Below are 23,742 nucleotides of genomic sequence, written 5' to 3'. Positions count from 1 at the left end.
TCCCCTCCCACCCTCCCCCTTGTCCTAAATGGACAGGGGGTTAAGCCGGCAAGGAAGGGACAGGGAGGGCCTGTGATCGGCCTGCTTTTGTTCTGACCCTGTTCGGGGCAGCCTTTGCTCCACTGTTACTTGGAGAGCCTGTGTCCTGTCTAGTTTGTTAGCTTCTTGATTCTTAGTCCAGAATCAACTGGCTTCTTCAAAAAAAAGCGGATGGAGAGAGAAAACATGGGGGGTTCAGAATCCTGGCTCCGTTTTCCACTGCTGCGTGCGACCTCAGGTCACTGAGCTTCAGTGTTATTTGTAACATGGGCAAAATAACGAGTCACTCCCAGGGAAGACTGAATGAGATATCACGTGTGATATTCCCAGCTTTGAGTGTGGCGTGCAGCGGGTGCTTAATTTTTTCATGTCACCTTATCCTCTTCTGTCTGCTCTAACCCTGCTGGCTGAGTTTACCCTTTTATCCTCCCACTCTGTTCCTCTTCTCACTGGGCTCCCCTGAACAGTGAATGATACAATTACCCACTATGGTGAGTTGTTCTTATCAAAAATTTAACTTCATCCTTTACTCTTTCCTTTCCCTAACTCCACCACATCCAACCTGTCGCCAAATCATTTCCGTTCTTCTGTCTCCTAACCACCTCTCAAATCTGTTTTCCCCCGTCCGTTTCCAACGTCAGCCTAAAGAACCGTGGCACTTTATCAGTCCATTGCTCCTTTGTGCCACACTGTGTCGCTGTTGAGCTCCCCTCCGCCTTCACTGCCTGATGCTGCAGGTCCAAAAGCAGCACCACGGCAAAGGCCTAGCTCCTGTCAGAGGCCAGAGGGATAGTTTGAAAAGGGTCAGTTCGCATCCTTGTGTTCTCTTCTACCTGGGGTGCTCCTCAATAGTTCCCTCTCTCTTGGTTTTCTCAGCTCTTGGTGCCCAGGCCTCTTGGTTACATCCTCCAAGACTCCAAAAGGGCCAGTCCCAGTATATCTCAATTATGTGTCCCTGGAACTCACCGTCCTCCTCTGCAGTGGGAGAGATGCTCATAGACAGTGGTCAGCAAACTGCAGCTCTCGAGCCACATGCGGCTTGCGAGCCGCGGTTTGCCGTTCTGTTGATTAATGAGTTTGCCGACCACGGACCTAGACTCTCGATTCCAACAATTAATAGGCTGTTGTTGTTCCTTGTGATTAAACCCCTATCCCAGTGGTCGGCAAACTCATTAGTCAACAGAGCGGCAAACCGCGGCTCGCAAGCCGCATGTGGCTCGAGAGCTGCAGTTTGCCGACCACAGTCATAGGGGATATAAGCTGATTTATTTTTCACCCTTCAAAACAAACAAACAAACAAACAAAAAATATATATATATATATAACAGAGTGGAGCCAGGCTGCCTGAGTTTGAATCCTTGCGCTGCCACTGTGTGATGTTGATAGTTACTTAACCACTCTGAGCCTCAGTTTGCTTATCTGTAAGATAGGGACAATAGTAGTATATAGTATATACTACATACCTCAAAGGGGTTTTAGTGAGGACAATAATAGTATATAGTATATACTACATACCTCAAAGGGGTTTTAGTGAGGACAATAATAGTATATAGTATATACTACATACCTCAAAGGGGTTTTAGTGAGGACAATAATAGTATATAGTATATACTATATACCTCAAAGGGGTTTTAGTGAGGACAATAATAGTATATAGTATATACTATATACCTCAAAGGGGTTTTAGTGAGGACAATAATAGTATATAGTATATACTACATACCTCAAAGGGGTTTTAGTGAGGACAATAATAGTATATAGTATATACTATATACCTCAAAGGGGTTTTTGTGAGGACAATAATAGTATATAGTATATACTATATAACTCAAAGGGGTTTTTGTGAGGACAATAATAGTATATAGTATATACTATATACCTCAAAGGGGTTTTAGTGAGGACAATAATAGTATATAGTATATACTATATACCTCAAAGGGGTTTTTGTGAGGACAATAATAGTATATAGTATATACTATATACCTCAAAGGGGTTTTAGTGAGGACAATAATAGTATATAGTATATACTATATACCTCAAAGGGGTTTTTGTGAGGACAATAATAGTATATAGTATATACTATATAACTCAAAGGGGTTTTTGTGAGGACAATAATAGTATATAGTATATACTATATACCTCAAAGGGGTTTTAGTGAGGACAATAATAGTATATAGTATATACTATATACCTCAAAGGGGTTTGTGGGCTCATACAGGTAAAGTAGTTGTCATTGTATCTGGCATGTAGTGATACTGTATTTTTGTGGTATAGTTTACACCATATTTCTATGCTCTCCTGTGCATTATTTTAACATCTCTGAACTTAAGGGATCTATTAAGATGGATGGCATGTCAGAGTTTAGATGGTATCACTTTTTTCTTTTATTGTGGTCTATAAAATAATGGTGCCTCCTACAATTGGTAGTATCTTAGATTTGATGAGGTCCCATCTTGATATTGTTCATGCCCTCAAAACAACAGGCTTGTTCATATTGCCCAAGGCAGCTCCCATGCTTATCTCCTAGCTCCGTATCTTCTTTCCTTACACCCTTAAAAACAAAAGGCAGATTACCCACTCCTCGCTGTCTCACTCACTCACTCACTCACTCATTCATTCTTGTGTACCCGGGCCCAGCACAGGCCCCGGTGCCTAGCAGCTGACCGGACACTGGGCAGGGCTCCAGTAAGTGTTCAGTGAGTGAGGGAATGAATTCATGGTCTGGCGTCCCCTTCCCACTCCCACTCTGGGCCCACAGCACTCCCTCAGCACCCCTTATGTTGTGCACCCCTTAACACCTCACCCACCTCTGTGTTCAGAATCCAAGCTGGAGAGCATCAGGAAGGAAATTCTTGAGCATGTCCAGGGCGAGAGCTGGAGCCGCAGCCAGCAACTGATGAAGGAGCTCACAGATTTCATCGAGGCCTTCCAAACCATCAACTCCGACATTCACACCATTGCCCGGTGCTCCCAGAAGGTGGGCCCTCCCCCTCCTTCCTTCCCAGGGTACCGGGGGCCCATCCTGCTCAAAGGCTCAGCAGGACTCAGCTGAGCTCCCAGCAGGACCGGATGCTCTTAGACTGCGCTCACATGGGTGACCTGCCCTTGCTACCTCCCGCCCTGCTCTCCTGGCTCAGTTTCCCCAGAGCAGGGGGAGGCCCCCGTGAGAAGAGAGAGACACTGCCCTGCTTTCAGAGAAAAAGGTCTGCTCCTGTCCAGTCAGCTAGGGATCGGTTGCCCAGTCGCAGGGTAATGATGTGGAGGGGGAGGAGCCGTGCTGTCTGCCGAGAGGCCTGGATGAGACAGGGCGTGACCTCAGACTGCCCCTGCTCCCAGTGGGTTAAAAGGAGGCAGCTGGAGTCTGGAGCCTCCAGCAGGTGGGCGTGCCCCTCGGGGTGCTGCAGGGTTGTGGCGGGGGTGCCGGTCTCATGCTGCGGCCCCTGCAGTTGAACAAGGCCCTTGAGCAGTACAGCGAGCTGGAGGAGCGGATGGAATACATACGGGCCCTCCACGAGCTCATCCGCAACCACTTCAGCCTCTTCAGTGCGGAGACCGAGACGCTGGACATCTCGGTGAGAAGGCAACTCCGGGAGTCCCCCCTCCCTCCCGGCCCTCCTCCCCCACAAGCACGCGGACCTGACTGCCCTCTGCTTGCCCCCCAGCTCCTGGATCTGTGGGAGGCATTTCAGTTTGAGAGAAGCCAGGCCTCGGAGTTCCTGCTCAGCAAGCGACACGCCATCGTGCCCAAGCTGCAGCAGCTGATGGCGGCGGCGCTGGCCGAGCTGGAAGGCCTGATTGGGAAGGCCCTGTCCAGCCCCTTCATGGACCCTGCACAGGAGCAGAAGAGCATGGAGAACCAGCTCATCGCCCTGGGGCATCAGTTCCAGGACACCACCAGCTACCTCAGCGAACTGCACCACGCCTACACCACCTTCACTGGTACCCAGGGTCCCCACTCCCTCCACACCCGCCCTGTGAGCAACCCCCCAGCTGAGAGAAGGGGTTGGACTCAAGGTCCTATGTCCTGTGTGACCCTAAGCAAGTTCTGGGGATCTCACACCTTTATCGGTCTCTTATATATGAAAATTGCAGGCTAGAATCTTCATACAATGGATATAGTGCAGTGCTTAGGGTGGGGAGATGGGACTCCCAGTCTGGGAGGGAAGACAGACTGGAGAATGTTCCATTAGGATGTGATGGGGTCAGAGGGCTAAACCTGTGCAGGAGAATGCGAAGGTGTCCCCTGTGCAGGAGAATGCGAAGGTGTCCTTATCCTAGCACCAGCCTTTGTGTAGCCCTGTTCAACCCAGCCCTACACCGGGCAGCAGGCCCCAGTGAGCATGGTCTTCCTGCTTCCAGCCAGTGTGGTGTAGTCAGCTGCTGGGGCCTCGTTAGCCCACAGCACAGAGCTACTGGTGTTAATGTCTTCCATGCAGCAGCGCCGCTCCTTCCCTTCTGCCTGTAAAGAACAGTGTGGGCTCAAGTTCTTTTTTTCCTCGGGTGCAGTCACTTCTGTCAGTCACTTCTGCCCATTCAAAGGCACATTGCTTCTCAGTTGCTTCTTGGCCAACCTCACTATGACCACCTCTCCCTGTGGGCCTCCCAAGTTCAGGGCTGTTGGCCAAGTGTGAGATGTTGGACACTGGGACCAACCTCAAGCAAGGGACTTTTCCCTTAGCTAAGTATTGGGAGACCCTTATCCTCTACTCTGACCTTGACCGCGGACCTTGACCTTTCCTGCTAGGTTTGGAGATGTTTGTGAAAAAGCACAGCAGTGGATGCAGGCCCTGTAGTGCGAGGCCCAGGAAACCCCACAGCATGGCTTTTACTTCTTTCTTCCCTCCCTGTCTCCTCACAGACTCCTCACAAAACCCAGACTCCCAGGTTTTGTTAAAATCATCTGGGGTCTTAGATCTAGATGATTAAAATGACCTTTATTTTTCATTATGCATCTTTTACTCTTTGCTTTGTGTTATAACCATGTTAACAACTATTTTGACATCTAAGGATTCCTGGTTTTGTTTATGAATTACCATTTTTAAAAACACCACTTTTCATTATTTTTATTCTTTCCTTGGATGGCTGTCATGTTTGAGGGTTTGTTTGTGTGTTTTTTCTAAGAAGAAAATTAGAGGGGTTAACATTTCTAAGTTCCTATGCCAAAAATGTTCTTTCTAATGTCCTTATATCACAGCTTGGCTAAATATTGAATTCTGAGGTTTTCCTCAAATTTGGTATCACATCACTGTCTTCAAAATGTAGCACTGTGGACAAATCAGATATCAATCTGATTTCCCCCTTTTTAGATGATATGTTTATCGATTACTTGAAATGGTTCTTACGTTTGCTCTGGCCTCCTTCCAGAATTCTTATTTGTATATTGGATTTTCTGGATCTCTCCTCCATTTTTTATCTTCTTTATCATCATCTCTTTCTTTCTTTCTTTCTTTCTTTCTTTCTTTCTTTCTTTCTTTCTCTCTTTCTTTCTTTTAGTTCTGGGGAAATATTGTGACCTTGTCTTATAAGATTCCACTTTCTGTAGTATCTACTCTATAATTTCCATTGCTTTTTAAAACACACATTCGCATGTTGCGTGAGTGTGTGTGTTTATGTGCACATGAACAAGGATGTAAGCGTGTGTCCATAATAGCAAGGCACCACGCTGTGCCTGGTCGTGGTCTCTAATATCAATGCTGTGGAAAGGAACCAGGGCTCCTCAGGGAATGGAGGATCCCAGGGCTGTGGCAGGGCAGGTATAAGATGAGCCTGGAATATCTTCTAAACCAGAAAGTAAGGAAATGTTAACTTCTTTTAAAAAGTGATGGGAGCATGTCACAAGGACACAGAAGGGACACCAACTGGCCAAATCTGGGACACTTTGAGCACCAACATTCAAATTAAACACTGGGAAAACCGGAATGTATTATCCACACTAATCATAAGAAAGGCTGTGGGGCATGTCCTTAAAGGGGTGGGCTGCCCAGGCCTCATTAAGAAGGAGAGCTTTGAGCAAGGACTTGAATTTGGTGAGCGCGGGGAGCACCTGGTTCTCTGAGGGAACGGTGCTCCAGAATGATCTGTCAGTCAAGGACCCTCCGCAGGAGGGCGTGCCCGGGTACCTGAGCCGCAGTAAGGAGCCTGCTGTGGCCTGAGCGGGGTGAGTGAGATGGAGGCTAATGGAAGAGGAGCCCTTCCCGTGTCCTGCCATTGGGTTGTCTCAGAGAGCCTGTCCTTGGGACAACTGTCCCTTGGATTGTCCCCACCTCCACTGTTCGACTAAACAATTTTGGACCCCACCCCACCGCCCCCCCCGGCACTTTTGGGACCCTACCTTCTGTCCTCACGGGCTCTTGACTGACCATCCCCCACCAGGCCCCCGCCCCCGCCCCCACACATAACCCAGGCCTCAGCCAGCCCTGTCCCACAGGGGATGAGAGTCCTGTGCCCTTGCCAATCTGTGGGATCCATCCTATCCTGCAGCAGCAGAGCATCTGGCACCTGTACCGAGTCATCTCTGAACACATCAGTGATTGGAAGTGCATGGCTTTTGCCAAGGTGCTGACACCCTCCCTTGGAGCTCCTGCCTAGGAATGGAGAGCCTGCAGGGGGGGTGGTGGGGTGGGGGAGGGTCTCCAGCTGACACTGAGCCCTTCTCCCTACAGTTCAGCCTGCCTATGGCCCAGGAGAAGATAGAGGGCTGGCTGACAGAGGCGACCCAGATAGATGCCACCGTGGGCCTGCACAGCCCGGTCCTGCAGTACTGCATACGCATTCTGGAGGAGTTTCGCAGCTACCTGCCCTTGCTTACCAAGCTGAGCAGCCTCCAGCTGCATGGCCTCAACTTCCAAGGCCTCGTTCGAGGTATGTTTATAAGTCGAGTCAGAGAGAGGAGGGGAACGGAAGGACATAGGGGTTAGAACAATGCAACAGCTCAGGCACTCTTGTTGGGAACATCCTCCCTGCCACCCCCAAAGCACCATGTGGGTCCTCCCTGCTAACCTGGGCTGGCTCAGGCTGGAGTCTGAGCTCTGGGCTCTGCACTGTGCGCCGGCCTTTGGGTTCGGGGTTCGTGGCTCTATGTTGCACTCAGATCTGCTGTCTGGGAGCTGGGCTGGGCTGGGCTGGGCTCTGGGTCCTGGACCTGCCATAAACTGGTGTTGGTCTGACTTGTTGTCCCTTCTACCTCTAGCCTTAGGGCTGGGCAGTCTCAACGTAGAACTCCTAACACTGGGCCAGCTGCTCACTTGTCCACTGCTGGATTTCGCAGATCAAATCAATCAGGTGGGGCCCCCTGGAGGGAGGGAGGTGGTCCCAGGTTCTGTTTGCTAAGCTCTAATAGAGCCGGTTAAGGCCCCCTTGAGACAAGGGGGTAATAGATATTGGCTTGTGGGTGGGTGGGGTTGGGGATGAGATTGCTGGCCTGCCTGAAGCATATGGGGATCTGCTGGGTGGTTCAGACTCTGTGAGACTGAGAGTATGCACCAGCCCCACCAGGGGAAGGAAGTAGGTGGCAGCCCCAGAGTTGTGGGCACACAGGATGGCAGATGTCCCCCAACACTTACTCTGCCCCAAAAGAGCATGAGAACCAGCTGGAGCCTTGCAACATAGTGGGTTTCAGGGCAGCAGCCTAGGTCAGAGTGTGCTGCTGATGGCCCATCTCTGAAGCCTGAAGGTTCCACTCTCCGTCTCTGAGACCTGCACTCCCCTGAGCCTGGCCCTTGAGTCCCAGCTCGTGTTAATCCCTGAGCCCTTGCCCAGTCCTGGTTTCTGAGCCCCAGCTCTTGCAGATCTGGCGGAATGAAAACGAGCACATTCATGCCCAAGAGGCCCTGCAGCAGCTGCAGCAGGTCTGGGAAGTGCGCCAGCTGCGCCTGCTCAACTTCATCCTGCAGGTGCCCTGCGAGCCCTCCGCCACCCCGGGGCGCTCCAAGAGGCAAATGCTCCGCAGGGACGTAATGGCCCAGGATAGTGGCACCTTCATCCTTTCAGGTGAGACCCAGCCCTTGTGGCCCAGTGAAAGTCCCCCGCTGGGGGCCGTATTCATCCACCACATCCCCCGAGCCCCGCCGGATCTGGCTTCTCTAGCCCAGGTCCGCATCCTTGCTGGAGCGCCTGCGACATCATTCTGTTCTGAGACACTGTCGTTCATGGAGCTCCCGGCCCCTCACTCCCACGCAACGCCTGGCTTCTTCAGCAAAGGTCCTCCCCTTTCTGAGTGAATTAAGAAATGCCTCATGGTCATGTCTCTCCACCTTTCCATCTTCTGTCCTCTAGCATGTGCCCTGCTGTCTGACCTTTTGCCCTGCTCACTCATTCCTTTTTCGCTTCCTCATCAAACCCACCTGCCTCTGCTGAGCCAAACACAGGAGACCCTGAGATTTCCAGACAGAAGTTCTGTCTCTTAGGAGCTCCCAGTCTAGTGAGAGAGAGAGCAGAGTAGAGAGAAGTGCATGGTGGAGCACCTAACTGAGGGCAGTCGAGTCTCAGCAGCTTCAAAGGACCAGGGAGAGTCAGAGAAACTCCCCTTCCCTTAGGCCAGTGGTCGGCAAACTCATTAGTCAACAGAGCCAAATATCAACAGTACAACGATTGAAATTTCTTTTGAGAGCCGAATTTTTTAAACTTAAACTTCTAACGCCACTTCTTCAAAATAGACTCGCCCAGGCCATGGTATTTTGTGGAAGAGCCACACTCAAGGGGCCAAAGAGCCGCATGTGGCTCGCGAGCCACAGTTTGCCGACCACTGCCTTAGGGGGAGGCCTTTTGCTGACTTTTGAAGGAGAAGGAGTTTTCTCAAATTGCAAGGGGGGAAAGGCATGCCAGGGAGAGGGAACAGCATGGGTACAGACACTTCAGGTGGTATTAGTTAGGGAACTGGCGGAAGTCTCCCACTTCCTTTCTTGCACTCGTGCATTGTCTACTATTTCCAATTTCAGTTTCTTTGTAAAAGTTGAGCAATGCCGTGAAGACATTTGTGAAGTTACCTGAGACCAGAACGTTGCTAGATTTTTATTATAATTTCCCAATTTTTGAAAATTGGCTGGCCTATACCTAATTTAATGTTTTTATCAACTCACCTTTCCTGAAGCCTCCCCTGGTTCCCATAGAACCAATAGCTCTTTTCCCCACCCATATATCTCAGTGGTTAACATGATATTAGATTAAATTCTGTAATTGAAATTATAACTCACATAAGCAGGTTTTCCAACACACGGTGGCTCTTGGTGAGTCTACAGCTCAACTAGTGGCAGAAAAGAAATGGTTGGGTCTTCTAGAGGATAGCTGGAGATCTGTGACTGTGAACTTGGGGCCTTAGCCACTCCTGCCCTTGCCTCATCTGACGGCCAGCGCAGCTCAGCCGAGCCCGCCCTTCCTTAGATTACAACAGCCTGCAGGATTCCGCCCAGGAGAGTCTTCAGATGTTGTTCAAGATCCTGGCCATCCAGAAGTCGGGAGACCTTTACAAAAGAGCTGTGGAGTGGGTGACCATCTTGCATGACCTGAGTGAGTGCAGGCCCCTAGCTGGGCTTCTGTGTGGGACCTGCAGTGGGATGGCCCAGAGGGGATGGGGCGAGAGGCGGGGACTGGGTGGGGAAGATCTGAATGGCAGAGTGAGGACCTCCTGCAGGCCGAGGGGACCGCATCTTTATTCACAGTGAAAGTTTTCTCTCCTCCAGGCCAGGTCCTTGGGTCCTGCTGAGTAGAATATTTTGGGGTGGGACAACCTGAGAGGTGAGGAACAGGCTGGACCCCATTGCCACAACCCTAGTATTCCCCCAGCATTGCTCTGGCTGCTCACACAGGTGACATACTGGAGGTGTGGGTGACTTTCCAGCAGAAGTGGATTTTTCTGAATAAAGTTCTGCATGAGTTGAAGATCCAGTTTCCCAGTTCTGATCTGGTAGGGAAGGGGGGTGAGGCAGGGTGGACAGAGGCTGCTGAGCAGGGGGGCGCAGTGGCGGGGGGAGGTGCCTCTTCACATCCGCCCTCACTTTTACCCGTTCCCTCACACAGAACTCCCGTTTCAAGGCCATAGATGATCAGTATCGGACCCTGATGCAGACCTCTGTGGCTGACCCCCTGGTTCTGTCACTCGTGGTGCCCAGCGGCCAGCGGAACTCTTCCTTCCAAGGCCGGAAGCTGCAACAGATGCTGCACGCAGGCTCAGTGGAGCTGGAGGGCATCATTACGGCCCTGAAGAGCGTGCTCTATGAGTTCTGTGTTCAGTTCCCCCGCCTTTTCTTCCTCAGTGACAGTGAGCTGGTGGACCTCCTGGTCGCCCGACTGGAGCCCGGTGAGGCCCAGATATGGGTACGACGCTGTTTTCCTCACGTGCTGGCAGTGAGCTTCCAGTCCAGCCTGACTAGTGAGCATACGGATGCCCCGGAGTCGAGGCCAGGCCTACAGACTCAGGTGGAGGGCCTTGCAGTGCTCGGCGCCGGTGGGGAGAAGGTGAAGCTGCAGCAGCCCCTTCTTCTGCATCTGGATCTCCCCCGGTGGCTGGCCTCTCTGGAGAAGGCTCTGCGTTTGGCACTGGTGCATATGCTGCAGGGCTGTGTGGCTGCCCGTCTGCAGCGCAGTGTGGCTCCGGCTCCATCCGTAGACAAGGAGCTGCCCCAGCGAAGCCAGTTGTCCTCGCAAATGTATGTCTACCACTGGCTGGATTTAGTCAAGGCCTTCCCGTGGCAGTGTGTGCTGGTGGCAGAGGAGGTGGTATGGCGGGCCGAGATGGAGGAGGCTCTGCTCCTGGGGAAGACCTTGACCATGGTGCGCACACATGCGAGCAAGCTGGAGGTACTGGTGCATTTCGTACGGACCCAGAAGGCCTCCCAGGGTGGGCAGCCCCTGCCCCTGCCCTCTGTCCGCGAGACCAGCCTGCTCAGTGCCCTAGTGGCCATGGCCGTGACTCACCGGGATATAGCGCAGCTGCTGAAGGAGCACGAGGTCAGTGATCTGGCAGACTTCCACTGGGCCCGCCAACTCAAGTACCACCTGGGTTCATCTCACATCATCTCCCAAAGCCCCTTACAGAGTCTCAGGACCATTGCATGTATGGACACCTCTCTGTCACCAGCTGCATGCTGGGTAGATGTGCTGGGCCGGTCCTTCCTGTACAATTATGAGTACCTGGGTCCCAGGCTGGGGTCTCTGCCCAGCTTGCTGCCTGAGTGGCCAACCCTGGCACTCTTATTGGCCCTGGAGGAGGTGGCCTGTGGGACCCTACTGGGACCTGATGGCATGGGCAAGGCGGCCATGGTGAAGAGCCTGGCACAGGCCCTGGGGCGCCAGCTGGTGATGATACCCTGCTTGCCTCAGATAGGGGCCCAAAGTCTGAGCAACTACCTGAACGGTGCCCTGCAGGGTGGTGCCTGGCTGCTGCTGGAGGCCGCTCAGCACCTGCCGCTCGGCTTGCTCTCTGCCCTGGGCCAGCGCCTGGCTGAGCTGCACAGCCTGTATGCCCCGTTGTACCGGCAGGTTTCCCGAAGCACCAGTACCATCGACCCAACCCACCCCCAGCTCCTTGGCAGGGGTTTCTTTGAGAAAAACCACGTGGACATGCGCCTGGGCTATGGCTGTCTCCTGACGCTACGTTCCCTGAGCCCCACTGTGCCTGCCAACCTGCGCCTGCTGCTGCGGCCTGTGGCACTGACACTGCCGAACCTACAGCAGGTGGCAGAGCTGACTCTGCTGGGCGCAGGGATGCGGGAGGCCTCCCTCCTGGCTACCCGCCTGTCCAAATTCTTCTCCCTGGAGCGTGAGCTGGTGTCTGGGCCCCTGCCCTGCCGCTTGCCCCTGCTCAAGCGGGTCCTTGCAGACACAATACAGGCTCTAAATGTGGCCAAGGAGGAGCCCAAGTCCCAGCTGCCCCTCAGCCTTGCTGCCGCCCAGGAGAGGGTCCTACTGCGTGCCCTGCTACGCTCACCTCTGTTTAGCATCCTCGACGGGGTCCGCCTTCACCACCTGCGAGAGCTGCTCTGTGGGACCTTCCCCAGCGCCAGGCAAGTGCTGGTGGAGCCTGTGGCCCCCAGGCTGAGGAAGCCCCTGCTGGTGGAGGAACTGCAGCAGGCAGGCCTGCATCCCAGCACTGATATTTTGAGTTCCCTGGAGCAGCTGAGCCAGGCCCTGGGCCAGACCTCGGGCATTTTGCTCCTGGGCCCTGCAGGCAGCGGCAAGACCACATGCTGGCACAGCCTATTTACAATCCAGAATCGGCTGGCGGCCATGGAGGACACCTCAGCACAGGGCTGCCTGCCTGTGGAGATGACGCACCTGTATCCCAGTGTCCTCAGCCCCGAGGAGTTCCTGGGATGGCAAGAGGGCCCCTGCTGGCACCAAGGCGTCCTCCCCAGGCTGCTTCGTGCAACCAGTCAGTGCAAGACTGTGGACCCAAAGAGCAAGGCCCGGGGATCGGTGAGGACCCAGCACTGGGTAATATGTGACGGGGTCTCCAGTGCCGCTTGGCTGGACTCTGTCACTTGCCTCCTGCGTGACCCCCCCCAGCTTATCCTCCCCAGTGGCCAGCAGGTAGAACGATCCCCGGATACCTTCCTCCTGATGGAGGTGGGAGATGCCACAGGAATGCCCCCCGCAGTGGTGGGCCGCTGTGCCCTCGTCTGGTGCGGTGGGGAGCAGACGTGGAAGGGGATGCTTAGAGCCCTGATGGCAGCCCTGCCCCAGGAGTACTGCCTGCAACCCCAGACGGTCACCGAACTCAACCACCTGGCTGAAGTGCTGGTGCCTGCAACGTTCCGGTTCCTCACCCGCCAGGGTGCCAGCTCCGTGCTGCAGGCACATGGGCAGAAGGCTGTTTGCCCAGGTGTGGCTGAAATCACCAGCCTGGCTCGCCTCTTACGTTGCCTGCTTGACCCCCACCTACGCATCGATGAGGAGACACGTGTCTCAGGTGAAGGGCAGGGAAAGAGAGGGCTGGCTTGAGATCTCTGAGGCCTGGAGGTTAGATGGCATCTGGCTGGAGCCTGGGGGGGTGGGGTCTTTGGTGGACTTGGGCTTTGGGGACTGAAAGTGAGAAGTAATCGAGCCAACTCTCCTCCCCTGCCCCCACTTCTTACCGGGGCTCCTATTCTGGCCACAGTGAACTTTGCAGAAGACCTCAGTCACAGTGATTCTGGAACCCAGAGCTTCATGTCCTCAAAAAGCAGCTCTCTGACCCGGTCCCAGGCAGACAGCAGTGATGTGCCTAACAAGCGCAGGGAGCACTTGCTGGTTGTCAGCAGCTTTCTCTTTGCCTTGATCTGGGGCTTTGGAGGCCACCTCCCTTCCAGGTATCTACAGGGGTGGGGGGTGGCGGATGCAGAGGGCTGAGATGGACTGGCCCGTGGGAGTCAAACCCAAGGGATCACTGTCCGGGAGGGTGGAGTGTGTCACCAATGGAGCTGTTGTAACTGACACTTCTGCCTGTGTGTCTGTCTGAGCAGGCTCTGGTCCGTCTTTGATACCTTCCTGAGGGATTCCATTAGCTACCTCCCCAACTATCCCGAGCCATCGCCCTCAGCCTCGGTGTTTGATCTTCATTTATGCCCTGAAGATGGGACACTGGTCCCCTTCACCGGGCAATACGTGGGCAGCCGCATCAAGGGATCTCTGGGCACCTTCAGTCCTTCTCCCCAGGTGTGAGGACAGTGGCTGGGGCTGGGGCTCAAAGGGCTCTCCTGGGAGAGTCCACGTTCTAGGCCCAGCTGAGGCCTATTTGCTCCCTTTCTTGGCTATGTTTTCAGCCTTGCAAGAATACGCAAGTATTATGCAAGTAGAGCTTTAAGACAAGGTCCCTAGACCTTTCCTTTCAGCTGGATTACTGTCCGGCGCTGCCACAGTAAGCCCTGCTCCTGTCCTGCAGACTGAACGACTGTTGTATGTGGTGGACCTGCTTCTGACGGAGGGACACCCAGTGCTGCTGGCTGGAGAGGCGGCAACAGGGAAGTCAGCCTTTGTGGAGGTGCTAGTGGAACCGCAGCACCCTTACATCTACACCCCCATCCACCCTGCCTTCAGTACTGCCCACTTTCGCCTTCTGCTGAGCCGAGGGGTCCAGAGCCAATCACGAACCAGCCTGAGGTCTGGGCAGCACCTGAATGCTAAAGGCTCCCTCCTCTTCCTGCTGGAGGATCTGCACCTGGCCGCTTCTGGTGAGGAGGTGGGAGGAGGGAAGGGAGGCAATATCTCCAGGAAGCCTGAACCTCCAGGCATAAAATCTGATAAATAGGTCATTGGAATAGAATAGAGATCCAAGAAATAAAGTCTCACTTATATTGTCAATTAATTTATGACAAGGGAGGGAAAGATATACAATGGTGTAAAGACAGTCCCTTTGATAAGTAGTATTTATTGCCCAAACTGGACAGATACATGCCGTAGACAGAAAATATTCATGACACACATATCTGACAAAGAACTTAAATTCAGAATATATAAAATAACGTACAACTCAATAAGAAAACAAACTCCATTTAAAAAAATGTACAAAAGAATAGACACTTCATGAAAGAAAGATATGGTACCAATTAGCACATGAAAAGATTCTCCATGCTATTAGGCATCAGTGAACTGCAAATTAAAACCCCACTATGAGATAGTAGTTCAAACCTTCTAGAAAGTGTACAGTTAGAAAGACTGAGAATAGAAAGTGTTGGGAAATGCAGAGCAACTGAAACTCTCACACTTTGCTGATGGGACTGTTAAATGATATAACTGCCCTAACCGGTTTGGCTCAGTGGATAGAGTGTCGGCCTGTGGACTGAAAGGTCCTAGGTTCGATTCCTGTCAAGGGCATGTACCTTGGTTGTGGGCACATCCCCAGTGGGGGGGGCGGGGGTGCAGGAGGAAGCTGATTGATGTTTCTCTCTCATCGCTGTTTCTAACTCTCTATTCCTCTCCCTTCCTCTCTGTAAAAATTCAATAAAATATACTTTAAAAAATGATATAACCACTATGAAAAGAGTGTGGCAGTTCCTTATCAAATTAAATATATATTTACCATAAGACCCAGTAATTCTATTTGTATGTATTTACCCAAGTGAAATAAAATCATATTTATGTTCTCAAACATATACGTGAATGTTCATAGCAGCATTATCCTGAATAGTCAAAATGCAGAAACCTAAATGCCTATCAGTATGTCTGTCGATGGATTTACAAATTGTGGTATTTTCTTTAAAATATATTTTATTGATTTTTCACAGAGAGGAAGGGAGAGGGATAGAGAGTTAGAAACATCGATGAGAGAGAAACATCGATCAGCTGCCTCCTGCACACCCCCTACTGGGGATGTGCCCGCAACCAAGGTACATGCCCTTGACCGGAATCAAACCTGGGACCCTTCAGTCTGCAGGCCGATGCTCTATCCACTGAGCCAAACCGGTTAGGGCCAAATTGTGGTATTTTCATAGTAGACTACTACTCAGCAACCAAATGGAACAACCTAATGGTACACACAAAACATGAATGAATTGTAGAATCATGCTGAGCAAAAGAAGCCAGAATGGTAAATTGCATATAGTGTATGATTCCCCTTATATGAAGTTCTAGAATAGGTAAACTAATCTATAGTGATAGAAATTAGATCAGATAGAAATTCCTAGGACAGTGAGATGGGGGGATTGACTGCAAGGGGCATGAAGGAACTTCTGGGGTGGTGAAAATGTTCTAAATATCATCGAGTTGGTGGTTACACAGGTACATACATTTGTCAAAGTTTATTGAACTATACTTTTAAAATAACTACATTTTATTTTATACTAGAGGCCCGGTGCATGAATTTGTGCAAGGGTAGGGTCCCTAGGCCTGGCCGGAAATCAAGGCCAATCAGGGCCTTCCTGCTGCCAGGTGGGGCCTCCCTTCCCCGGCTGCGGGCCGCCAGCTGGGCCTTCCTTTGTTCTGTGCCACCCCCTGGTGGTCAGTTCACATCATAGTGAGTGATTGGTCTCCTAGTCAAACTCCTGTGGGGACAATTTGCATATTAGGCATATATATATCTTTTATATATATGTGTGTGTATATATATATATATATATATATATATATATATATATATATATATTAGAGGTCCAGTGCACGAAATTCATGCACGGGGGTGTGTGTCCTTCAGTCCAGCCTGCACTCTCTCCAATCTAGGACCCCTCAAGGGATGTCCAACTGCCCGTTTAAGCCCGATCCATGTAGGATCGGGCTTAAATGGGCAGTCGGACATCCCTCTCACAATCCAGGACTGCTGGCTCCCAACTGCTCGCCTGCCTGCCTTCCTGATTGTCCCTAACCGCTTCTGCCTGCCAGCCTGATCACCCCCTAACCACTCCCCTGCCAGCCTGATTGATGCCTAACTGCTCCCCTGCCAACCTGTTTGCCCCTAACTGTCCTCCCCTGAAGACCTGGTCACCCCTAACTGCCCTCCCTTGCAGGCCTGGTTCCCCCCAACTGCTCTCCCCTGAAGGCCTGGGTCCCTCCCAACTGCTCTTCCCTGCAGGCCCAGTCGCCCCCAACTTCCCTGCTCTGCCGGCCTGGTCATCCCTAACTGCCCTCCCCTGCAGGCTTGATCACCCCCAACTGCCCTCCCTTGCAGGCCTGGTCCCTCCCAACTGTCCTCCCCTGCTGGCCATCTTGTGGTAGTCATCTTTGACCACATGGGGACAGCCATCTTGTGTGTTGGAGTGATGGTCAATTTGCATATTATTATTTTATTAGATAGTATAGAGGGCCTGGTACACAGATGGGGGCCAGCTGGTTTGCCCTGAAGGGTGTCCCAGATCAGGGTTGGGGTTCACTTAGGGCTTGGGGCAGCCTGGGAGAGGGGCCTGTGGTGGTTTGCAGGCCGGTCACACCCCCCGGCGACCCAAGCGGAGGCCCTGGGATCTGGGATTTATTTATCTTCTATAATTGAAACTTTGTAGCCATGAGCGGAGCCAAGCCTCCTACTTGCTCCATGGCTGCAGCCATTTTTGTTGGGATTTATTTATCTTCTATAATTGAAACTTTGTAGCCTTGAGCGGAGGCCAAGGCAGGCCAGTGCAGGCAGAAAGCTTGGCTTCCTCCATCGCCAGGGGCAATACAAGCCTCCTGCTCTCTCCAGCTCTGTGGCTGCAGCCATTTTTGTTGGGATTTATTTATCTTCTATAATTGAAACTTTGTAGCCTTGAGTGGAGGCCTGGGCCTGCCAGGGCAGGTGGAAAGCTTGGCTTCCTCCATTGCCGGGGAAACCCAAGCCTCCTGCTCTCTCTGTGGCCATAGCCATCTTGGTTGGGTTAATTTGCATACTCGGTCCTGATTAGCTGGTGGGCATGGCTTGTGGGTGTAGTGGAGGTATGGTAAATTTGCATATTACTCTCTTATTAGATAGGACTAGAGGCCCAGTGCATGACAATTTGTGCACCCCCGGGGGGGGGGAGCCTTCAGCCCAGCCTGCGCCCTCTTGCAGTCTGGGAGCCCTCACTCCTTACCGCCTGTCTGATCACTGCTCTTTACTGCTCAGCACCCTGCTCCTTAGTGCTGCCTCAGAGGCAGGAGAGGCTCCTGCCACCGCTACTGCGCTCGCCTGGCTTCTGTCTATGGCATGTATCTGGTGGTCAGTACACGTCATAGTGACTGGCCGTTCAGTCGATTTACAAATGACCCTTTTATTATATAGGGTACCTATATTTTAGTCGTATTTTAATAAAGTTGATTTTATGAAAGTGTGCATGTGATATAACTCCACACTCTCTGTGATGACTGCATTTCCCCACTGCCCCCCACTAATTTGGTCAGATTATGTTTACAAGCATCTCAGCTTCTAAACTTTCCCATTCATTAACCTTCAGTTAATGAATAATTGGCCATAAAGGTAGGATTTGGGGGAGAAGAGAGAAGAAATTACTCACTTTTAGGGAGAGTGTGTGGGAGAGAGAACAACTTAGGCATGACCAAAACCAAGCACATCAGATGCACAAAATTACTTCAGAATCCTGTGTTCAGAAGTAAACTGAGCAAGGCAGGGATAGAGGAACAGGGTGACACTGCCATGTGGACTCAAGCATGTCCTCACTGTTATTCTTAATGTCGCACAGACCCAGAGAAGAGCTGTCAGCCAGTGTTGGAGACTCTACGCCAGGCCATGAATGGCACTGTGTGTGCCCACAGCACCTTGGAACTGCAGACACTACAGCCTATAGTCAACTTCCTTGCCACAGCTACAGTGCCAGGCTTCTGTGAGTGCCCACTGTGTCCCCGCCTCTTTCGACTGTTTACAGTGCTGGCCCTGGCCGACATGAACCAGGCCATGCTGCTGAGCAGGCACACACCTAACATCCAGGCCTGGCTTGAACGCTTCCCATGTGTGGAGCGGGAGGGTGTTTTAGCAAGAGCCCTGATCTGTGCCTCCATGGAGGCCTGGGAGATTGTGGGCAGCTGTTTTTTGCCTTCACCCCTCCACCCACATTACCGCTTCTCCCTGCACTCTGTGAGCCAACTACTGGGAAGCCTGCAGCTGCTGCCAACCAGAACGGGCTCCCGAGGTTTTCTGGACTATCCCAACCACCAGGAGCACTTGCGCCGGGTGTCAGGCTTGCGTGGTACCCGCCTGATGACTATGATGGCCATGCGCAACATGGTGCGCCTTTGGTTGCATGAGGCACAGAGAACCTTCTGTGATCGGCTGGACAGCCCTAGGGAACGTGACTACTGTGCCAAGCTGCTCCTAGAAGTAGCTCAGAGTGTCTTCTGCTGTGGGCCAGTGCCCCAAAGCCTGGACAAGGGCTCTGAAAAGGAGGAGGAGTTGGGAGAGGAGGAGGAGAGGGTGCCTGAAGTAGAGTCTGAAGGGGAGTTGGCTCAGTGGGAGGACTTAAGCAATAGCAGCAGTGAGACAGAAGAGGAGGACACTTATGACCTTTGGGTCACCACAGGCCCACCCTCCAGCGATTCAGGTCGTGCATCATCCATTGCCCCAGTAGAGAAGGAGAGCACAGAGAACATAAGTCAAAAGGTAAATCAGGAGGAAGACACAAGGGCCTCCAGTTACAAACTTCAAATAAAGAGATTCAAGAATTGGTGGCAGAAGACATCCCAGTTGGACCTGGACTCACCCCTATTGCTACCAGTGCTACTACTCTGTCCCCAGGAAAAGCCTTCAGACCTGATCTTCAGTCAGGAGCTAACAGTGGGTTCCAACTCTGAGAGCCCCAACATGTACCTGGAACGGCAGTGGGAGAGCCTGGAGGAGCAGCTGGCCACGTCAGCCGCTCAGCTAAAGCTGAGTCCCCACCTTGCCCAGTGCCACTCAATGGCCCAGCATGTGGCCCGCCTGGTCCGGGTGCTGGCCAGGCCCCGGCAGCATGGCCTTCTGCTCTCAAAGGCTCTGGGCACTGGGCGCTGTACTGCCATCATTCTAGCAGCTAACATTTGTCAGGCCCGTATCTTCTATCTGCCATGTCAGTCAGAGAAGGCCATTCTCCAGTGTCTACGGGATGCCAGCTGTCATGCTGGCATGTTAGGTCAGCCAGTGGCCCTTCTGGTGCCCAGTGGTGTGGATCTTACCACTCTTCATCGTCTGCTGGCCTTGGCAAGCTCAGGCAGTTTCCCTGACCAGTACACAGAAGCACATCTGGAAAAAATTGAAGAACAACTCCTCAGAGATGTCAAGCAGACCATTAGGAAGGAAATGCTTTTGCAGAGGTGAGGTCAAGAGCCCCATTCTAGGGGCTGCTCTGCTCTTTCTCCATTCTGTCCAAAAGGCCAAAAAAGAAAAGTAGGGGTTGCTGTGAGGGCTCAGGAGGTCAGAGCTAAGGGTTCAGGATTGGGACTGGGGCATGCATGGGCAAATAGAGATAAAGAGGAGGACAGTATCTGAGCTCTTGGCCCACAGGTTCTACCAGCAAGTGTGCAGCCACCTGCACATGTTCATCCTGATTGGAGATGACCAGGCCCACAAACAACTGCCCTCCACCCTTTTCCGGAGACTCCTCCAACTGGCCATCACCAGCATTGACCACTATGAACCCTGGGACGAAGACTCCCTGATCAGTGTGGCTCGGCACCATCTGGACAGTGCTCAGAATCTACCGCTTGGTGATGGTGAGCACTTTCTACCTGTGCCTCATCTCAACCAGACTCTGTATAGGATTATTACTTAGCTCTCTCTCTCTCTCTCTCTCTCTCTCTCTCTCTCTCTCTCTCTCTCTCACCTAGTGAGTCCCCTTCACCTTTTCTGCCCTCTTTTCTGTGCCAGGAGAAGGTCCCATTCTTTTCCCATTCCTCTACAAGCTCACTAGCCCAGGCTAAAGTCATGCCTGTTGCAGATACCTTCAAGTACCCAGACCTCCAGGCCTCAATTCCCAGTGTGGCCAAAGCCATGGCTTTCATCCACCTTTCGGCTGCCAGCTACCATGGGCACCTGTGCCCTGAATTGCCACTCGTCACCCCCAAGACCTTCTTAGACTTCCTGGAGACCTTCATGCTGCTGCAACAACAGATGATCCTACAGATGAAGAACAAGGCTCAGCGGTGAGCGGTCCCATTCCCTGCCCTGTACCTCCTTCTGCTCCCTCAGATACACTGACTGGGTCACTGTATCTCCAGGTTCAACAATGCCCTGGGGAATCTGACAAAAATATTTGAGCAACACAATATCCAAACCAACCAGGTCTCCATCTTGAAACAGGAGATGGAAGACTCCCACAAGGTAAGAGGAAGAAGACTATGGTCCAAAGCAGAAGCCCAAAAGGGGATTTTGGAGGAACCAACCAAACTGAACCTTAGTTCTTGACTCTGGAGAGTCCCCCTTCCCCCATGAGGTCTCTCTGATCCATGCTGATCCAAAACTCCCCGTAACACATCTGAGACATGGCTGATTCTTCTAAACACCTGAAACCCAAGTGTAGCTTCTGGTTTCCCCTAGTAGCTTGACTGTGTGAAGTTCAGAATGCTCCCCAAGGTCTCTGTAGACTCCATCAGGAATGGGGCAGGGATTACAGTCTCATGGTCACCTCTCCCTCTGAGCCTCCTCTTTTCCTGAATGCTCTATCAGTGTCAGATCTCTTGCTCATTCACTCAACAGCCATGATAAGTGTGTGCTTCTCTCAATATTCCCCACCCCAGGAAATGGCACTATCATTCACTTAGTCATTTAAGCCAAATCCTGGAAGTTATTCTGGATAACTCTATCTCTTTTCTCTCTCATATTCAGTTGGTTCATTTATTCATTACTGTACTCAACAAAAATTAATTGAAGTCCACATTTTTTTGCCCAGGCATTCATTAATATTTATGTCTATGTCTACATCAGTGGTCAGCAAACTGCAGCTCTGTTGACTAATTAGTTTGCCAACCACTGGTCTACATCTACATATTATATTTATATCTAGATGGATAGATAGATGAATAGATAGATAAATAGATAGATGATAGATAGATAGATAGATAGATAGATAGATAGATAGATAGAATCGTTGCCACAAGTTTCTGAGGTGGCTATTTCCCTCCCATGAGAAAGATGAGAAAACTGAAATCCAGAGAGCTTTAGAATGAATATTAAATGAGATCTTACATGGAAAGCATTTAAAAGTGCGGACACATAGTAAGAGTTTCAATAAATGTTAACTACTATTAATATTAGGTTAGAGTGCCTCCTAATAAGAAAAATAAGGCACTGTCTTTGCTTTTATGGTGCCTAGTTTACTGGAAGATACAAATGAGTCCAAGCAATTAAAACAGTGTGTAATGACAGAGTAAGTCAAGAAAGACTTTCTAAAGAAAGCATAGTGCCACAGTAGGCACTCAAAAACATTCTTTAAATATGTAAACAAATGAATGAAGTACATCAAAGTTGATAGCTGAAGATTAAGTAAGATTTTGCATAAATGGGGGTGGAGAGGAAGAATGTCACAGGCCGAAGTAACAGCAAATGCAAAAGCCCAGAGGCAAAAGAATGTGTGCCACATGGGGGAACTGAAAGTCAGGAATGGCTGGAGAGTAGAGTAATGGGAAAGGAAAAGGAGGTGAAGTTGGAATGATGAGTAGAGGCTTTCTGGTCATGGAGGCATTGTAAACCAAATAAAAGAATGGCAGGTGTGGTAAGGGACATGATGATGACGATATTTGGTTTTTAGAAAACCAATCAGGCTCCAGCATGGAAAATGATTAGAGGAGTGGATTAAGAGTAGAAGCCAGTATAGCAGGTCAGAGTGAAGAGAGCATAGGCATAGGTGATGGGTATTGGGGATGGGAGTAGACATGAGAGACATTAGGAGGTATAATTGACAGGAAATGCGTTGGGTTTGAGGGGAAGAGAAGAGAAGGAGTCAGGATAGCAATTAGGTTTGGGAAACTTGGGTGTATTTTGCCACAATTCTAAGAAAAAGAACACATGAATAGATGAGTAAAATTGCAAGAGATCTGAGGAGGCCAATATATACATTTTTCGACATGTGGCGTCTGAGGGGCCTGTGAGACAATGAAGAGGAAGTTTCTACTAAGCAGATGGATACAAGGGTGAAGGGTTTGGGGGAAAATCTGGCTAGAGATAGAGACTTGGGAGTTATTAAAATGTAAATGGTAATAAAAGCCATGAGATTAGGGAGGGCACATTGAAATATGGGGTGAGGAGAGAAGGGGCCCTGAAAAAATTGCTGAGGAATATTTAAGGGGTGACCGAGGAAAAGACTGAGAAAGAGCAGCCACAGAAGTTGGAGAAAGCCAAAGGAGAACACGGTATCATGAAACTCAGGGAGGAAAATGTTTCAAGAGGAAGGGAACTGTCTCTGTGACAAATGCCACTAATGGGTCTAGTAAGAGAAAAGGGTAGCGTAATGGTGAAACATGTAGGCGTCGAATTCAGATTGCCTGGATCTGTATGGCAGGCCAGGAGAAGCAACCACCAACTTGGGGCTGCATCATCACTTACAGACCAGGAAGTGACAGCTCCAGAGCTCAGTCTATATCAGTGGCTTATTTGGAGTTCAACTTAGTCACTCTGACTATAAAGTGAAGAGTATGCTGGAGTTCCAAGCCCTTGGAGTCTTCCCTGGGGTATTTCCACCTGGTCTAGGATCTGGAGTTGCAGCCTGGGTCTCTGTTCACAGAAACTCAGCATGTTGCGTCAGCAACTAGAGCAAAGCAAGATCCTGCACAGGCGGCAACTAGCAGAGTGTCGGCAGCAGGAGATCCTCATTAGGAACCTGACCAAGCAGTCGGATGCCCTGCGGGCTCAGCATGAGGCTTTCCTGGAGCAGGTGGGCTCTTCCTGTCGCCTGCCCTGAACGGCTCTTCTCTTGGGAGAGGACAGCTCCTGATAGGATGCCCAGAGGAGAGGATGGGGTGATTTGTCATGGAGTCTCCTGGGGGAGGGGACAACAGTAATAAGATGGCTTGAGGAACGGACTCCTAAGAGGAGATGATCCCTCTTGACAATACCTTGAACAAAGAGGGCATTTTAAGAGCTCACTTCAAGAGTGAACTTGTCCTCATTTAGATGGGCAAGGCATTTCTTGGGCCCCTGAGCCAGCTGAAGGTGACTGATTTTGAGGAGATACGAAGCTATCGAGCACCACCAGAATCTGTGATCCAGGTGACCAATGCACTGTGTGACCTGTTCCACCGTGAAAGAGGCTGGGCCAGTGCCAAGCAGCTGTTATGCACCGAAGATTTTTATCAGGTAGGGAATGTGGGGCATAATGGATGAGGAGAGCCGAGACGTAAAAGGGACACTTGACAAGGTAAGAATGT

The 23,742-nt window shown here is 51.1% G+C and overlaps 1 protein-coding gene across 1 annotated transcript in view; it reads left to right on the top strand.

Annotated features, from left to right (window-relative positions):
• DNHD1 (dynein heavy chain domain 1) overlaps positions 1–23,742 on the top strand; it is a gene marked incomplete at its 5' end in the record, with an annotated part of 65,552 nt that overhangs the window by 25,476 nt on the left and 16,334 nt on the right. The window contains 19 exons of the mRNA XM_079789143.1: positions 2,859–3,016; positions 3,486–3,611; positions 3,702–3,978; positions 6,467–6,594; positions 6,702–6,900; positions 7,229–7,320; positions 7,827–8,028; positions 9,418–9,543; positions 9,843–9,940; positions 10,054–12,943; positions 13,133–13,322; positions 13,476–13,668; positions 13,895–14,183; positions 18,093–19,695; positions 19,886–20,094; positions 20,319–20,523; positions 20,599–20,701; positions 23,100–23,249; positions 23,489–23,671. Of these exons, the coding sequence (XP_079645269.1) occupies positions 2,859–3,016; positions 3,486–3,611; positions 3,702–3,978; positions 6,467–6,594; positions 6,702–6,900; positions 7,229–7,320; positions 7,827–8,028; positions 9,418–9,543; positions 9,843–9,940; positions 10,054–12,943; positions 13,133–13,322; positions 13,476–13,668; positions 13,895–14,183; positions 18,093–19,695; positions 19,886–20,094; positions 20,319–20,523; positions 20,599–20,701; positions 23,100–23,249; positions 23,489–23,671 (7,421 nt within the window). The remainder of the gene's footprint in view (positions 1–2,858; positions 3,017–3,485; positions 3,612–3,701; positions 3,979–6,466; positions 6,595–6,701; positions 6,901–7,228; positions 7,321–7,826; positions 8,029–9,417; positions 9,544–9,842; positions 9,941–10,053; positions 12,944–13,132; positions 13,323–13,475; positions 13,669–13,894; positions 14,184–18,092; positions 19,696–19,885; positions 20,095–20,318; positions 20,524–20,598; positions 20,702–23,099; positions 23,250–23,488; positions 23,672–23,742) is intronic.

The sequence above is a fragment of the Cnephaeus nilssonii genome, assembly GCF_951640355.1.
Source record: "Cnephaeus nilssonii genome assembly, chromosome: 13".
Classification (NCBI taxonomy): Eukaryota; Metazoa; Chordata; class Mammalia; order Chiroptera; family Vespertilionidae; genus Cnephaeus; species Cnephaeus nilssonii.
The sequence above is the reverse complement of the archived record's forward strand: the minus strand, read 5'-3'. Positions and strand labels throughout refer to the sequence as shown.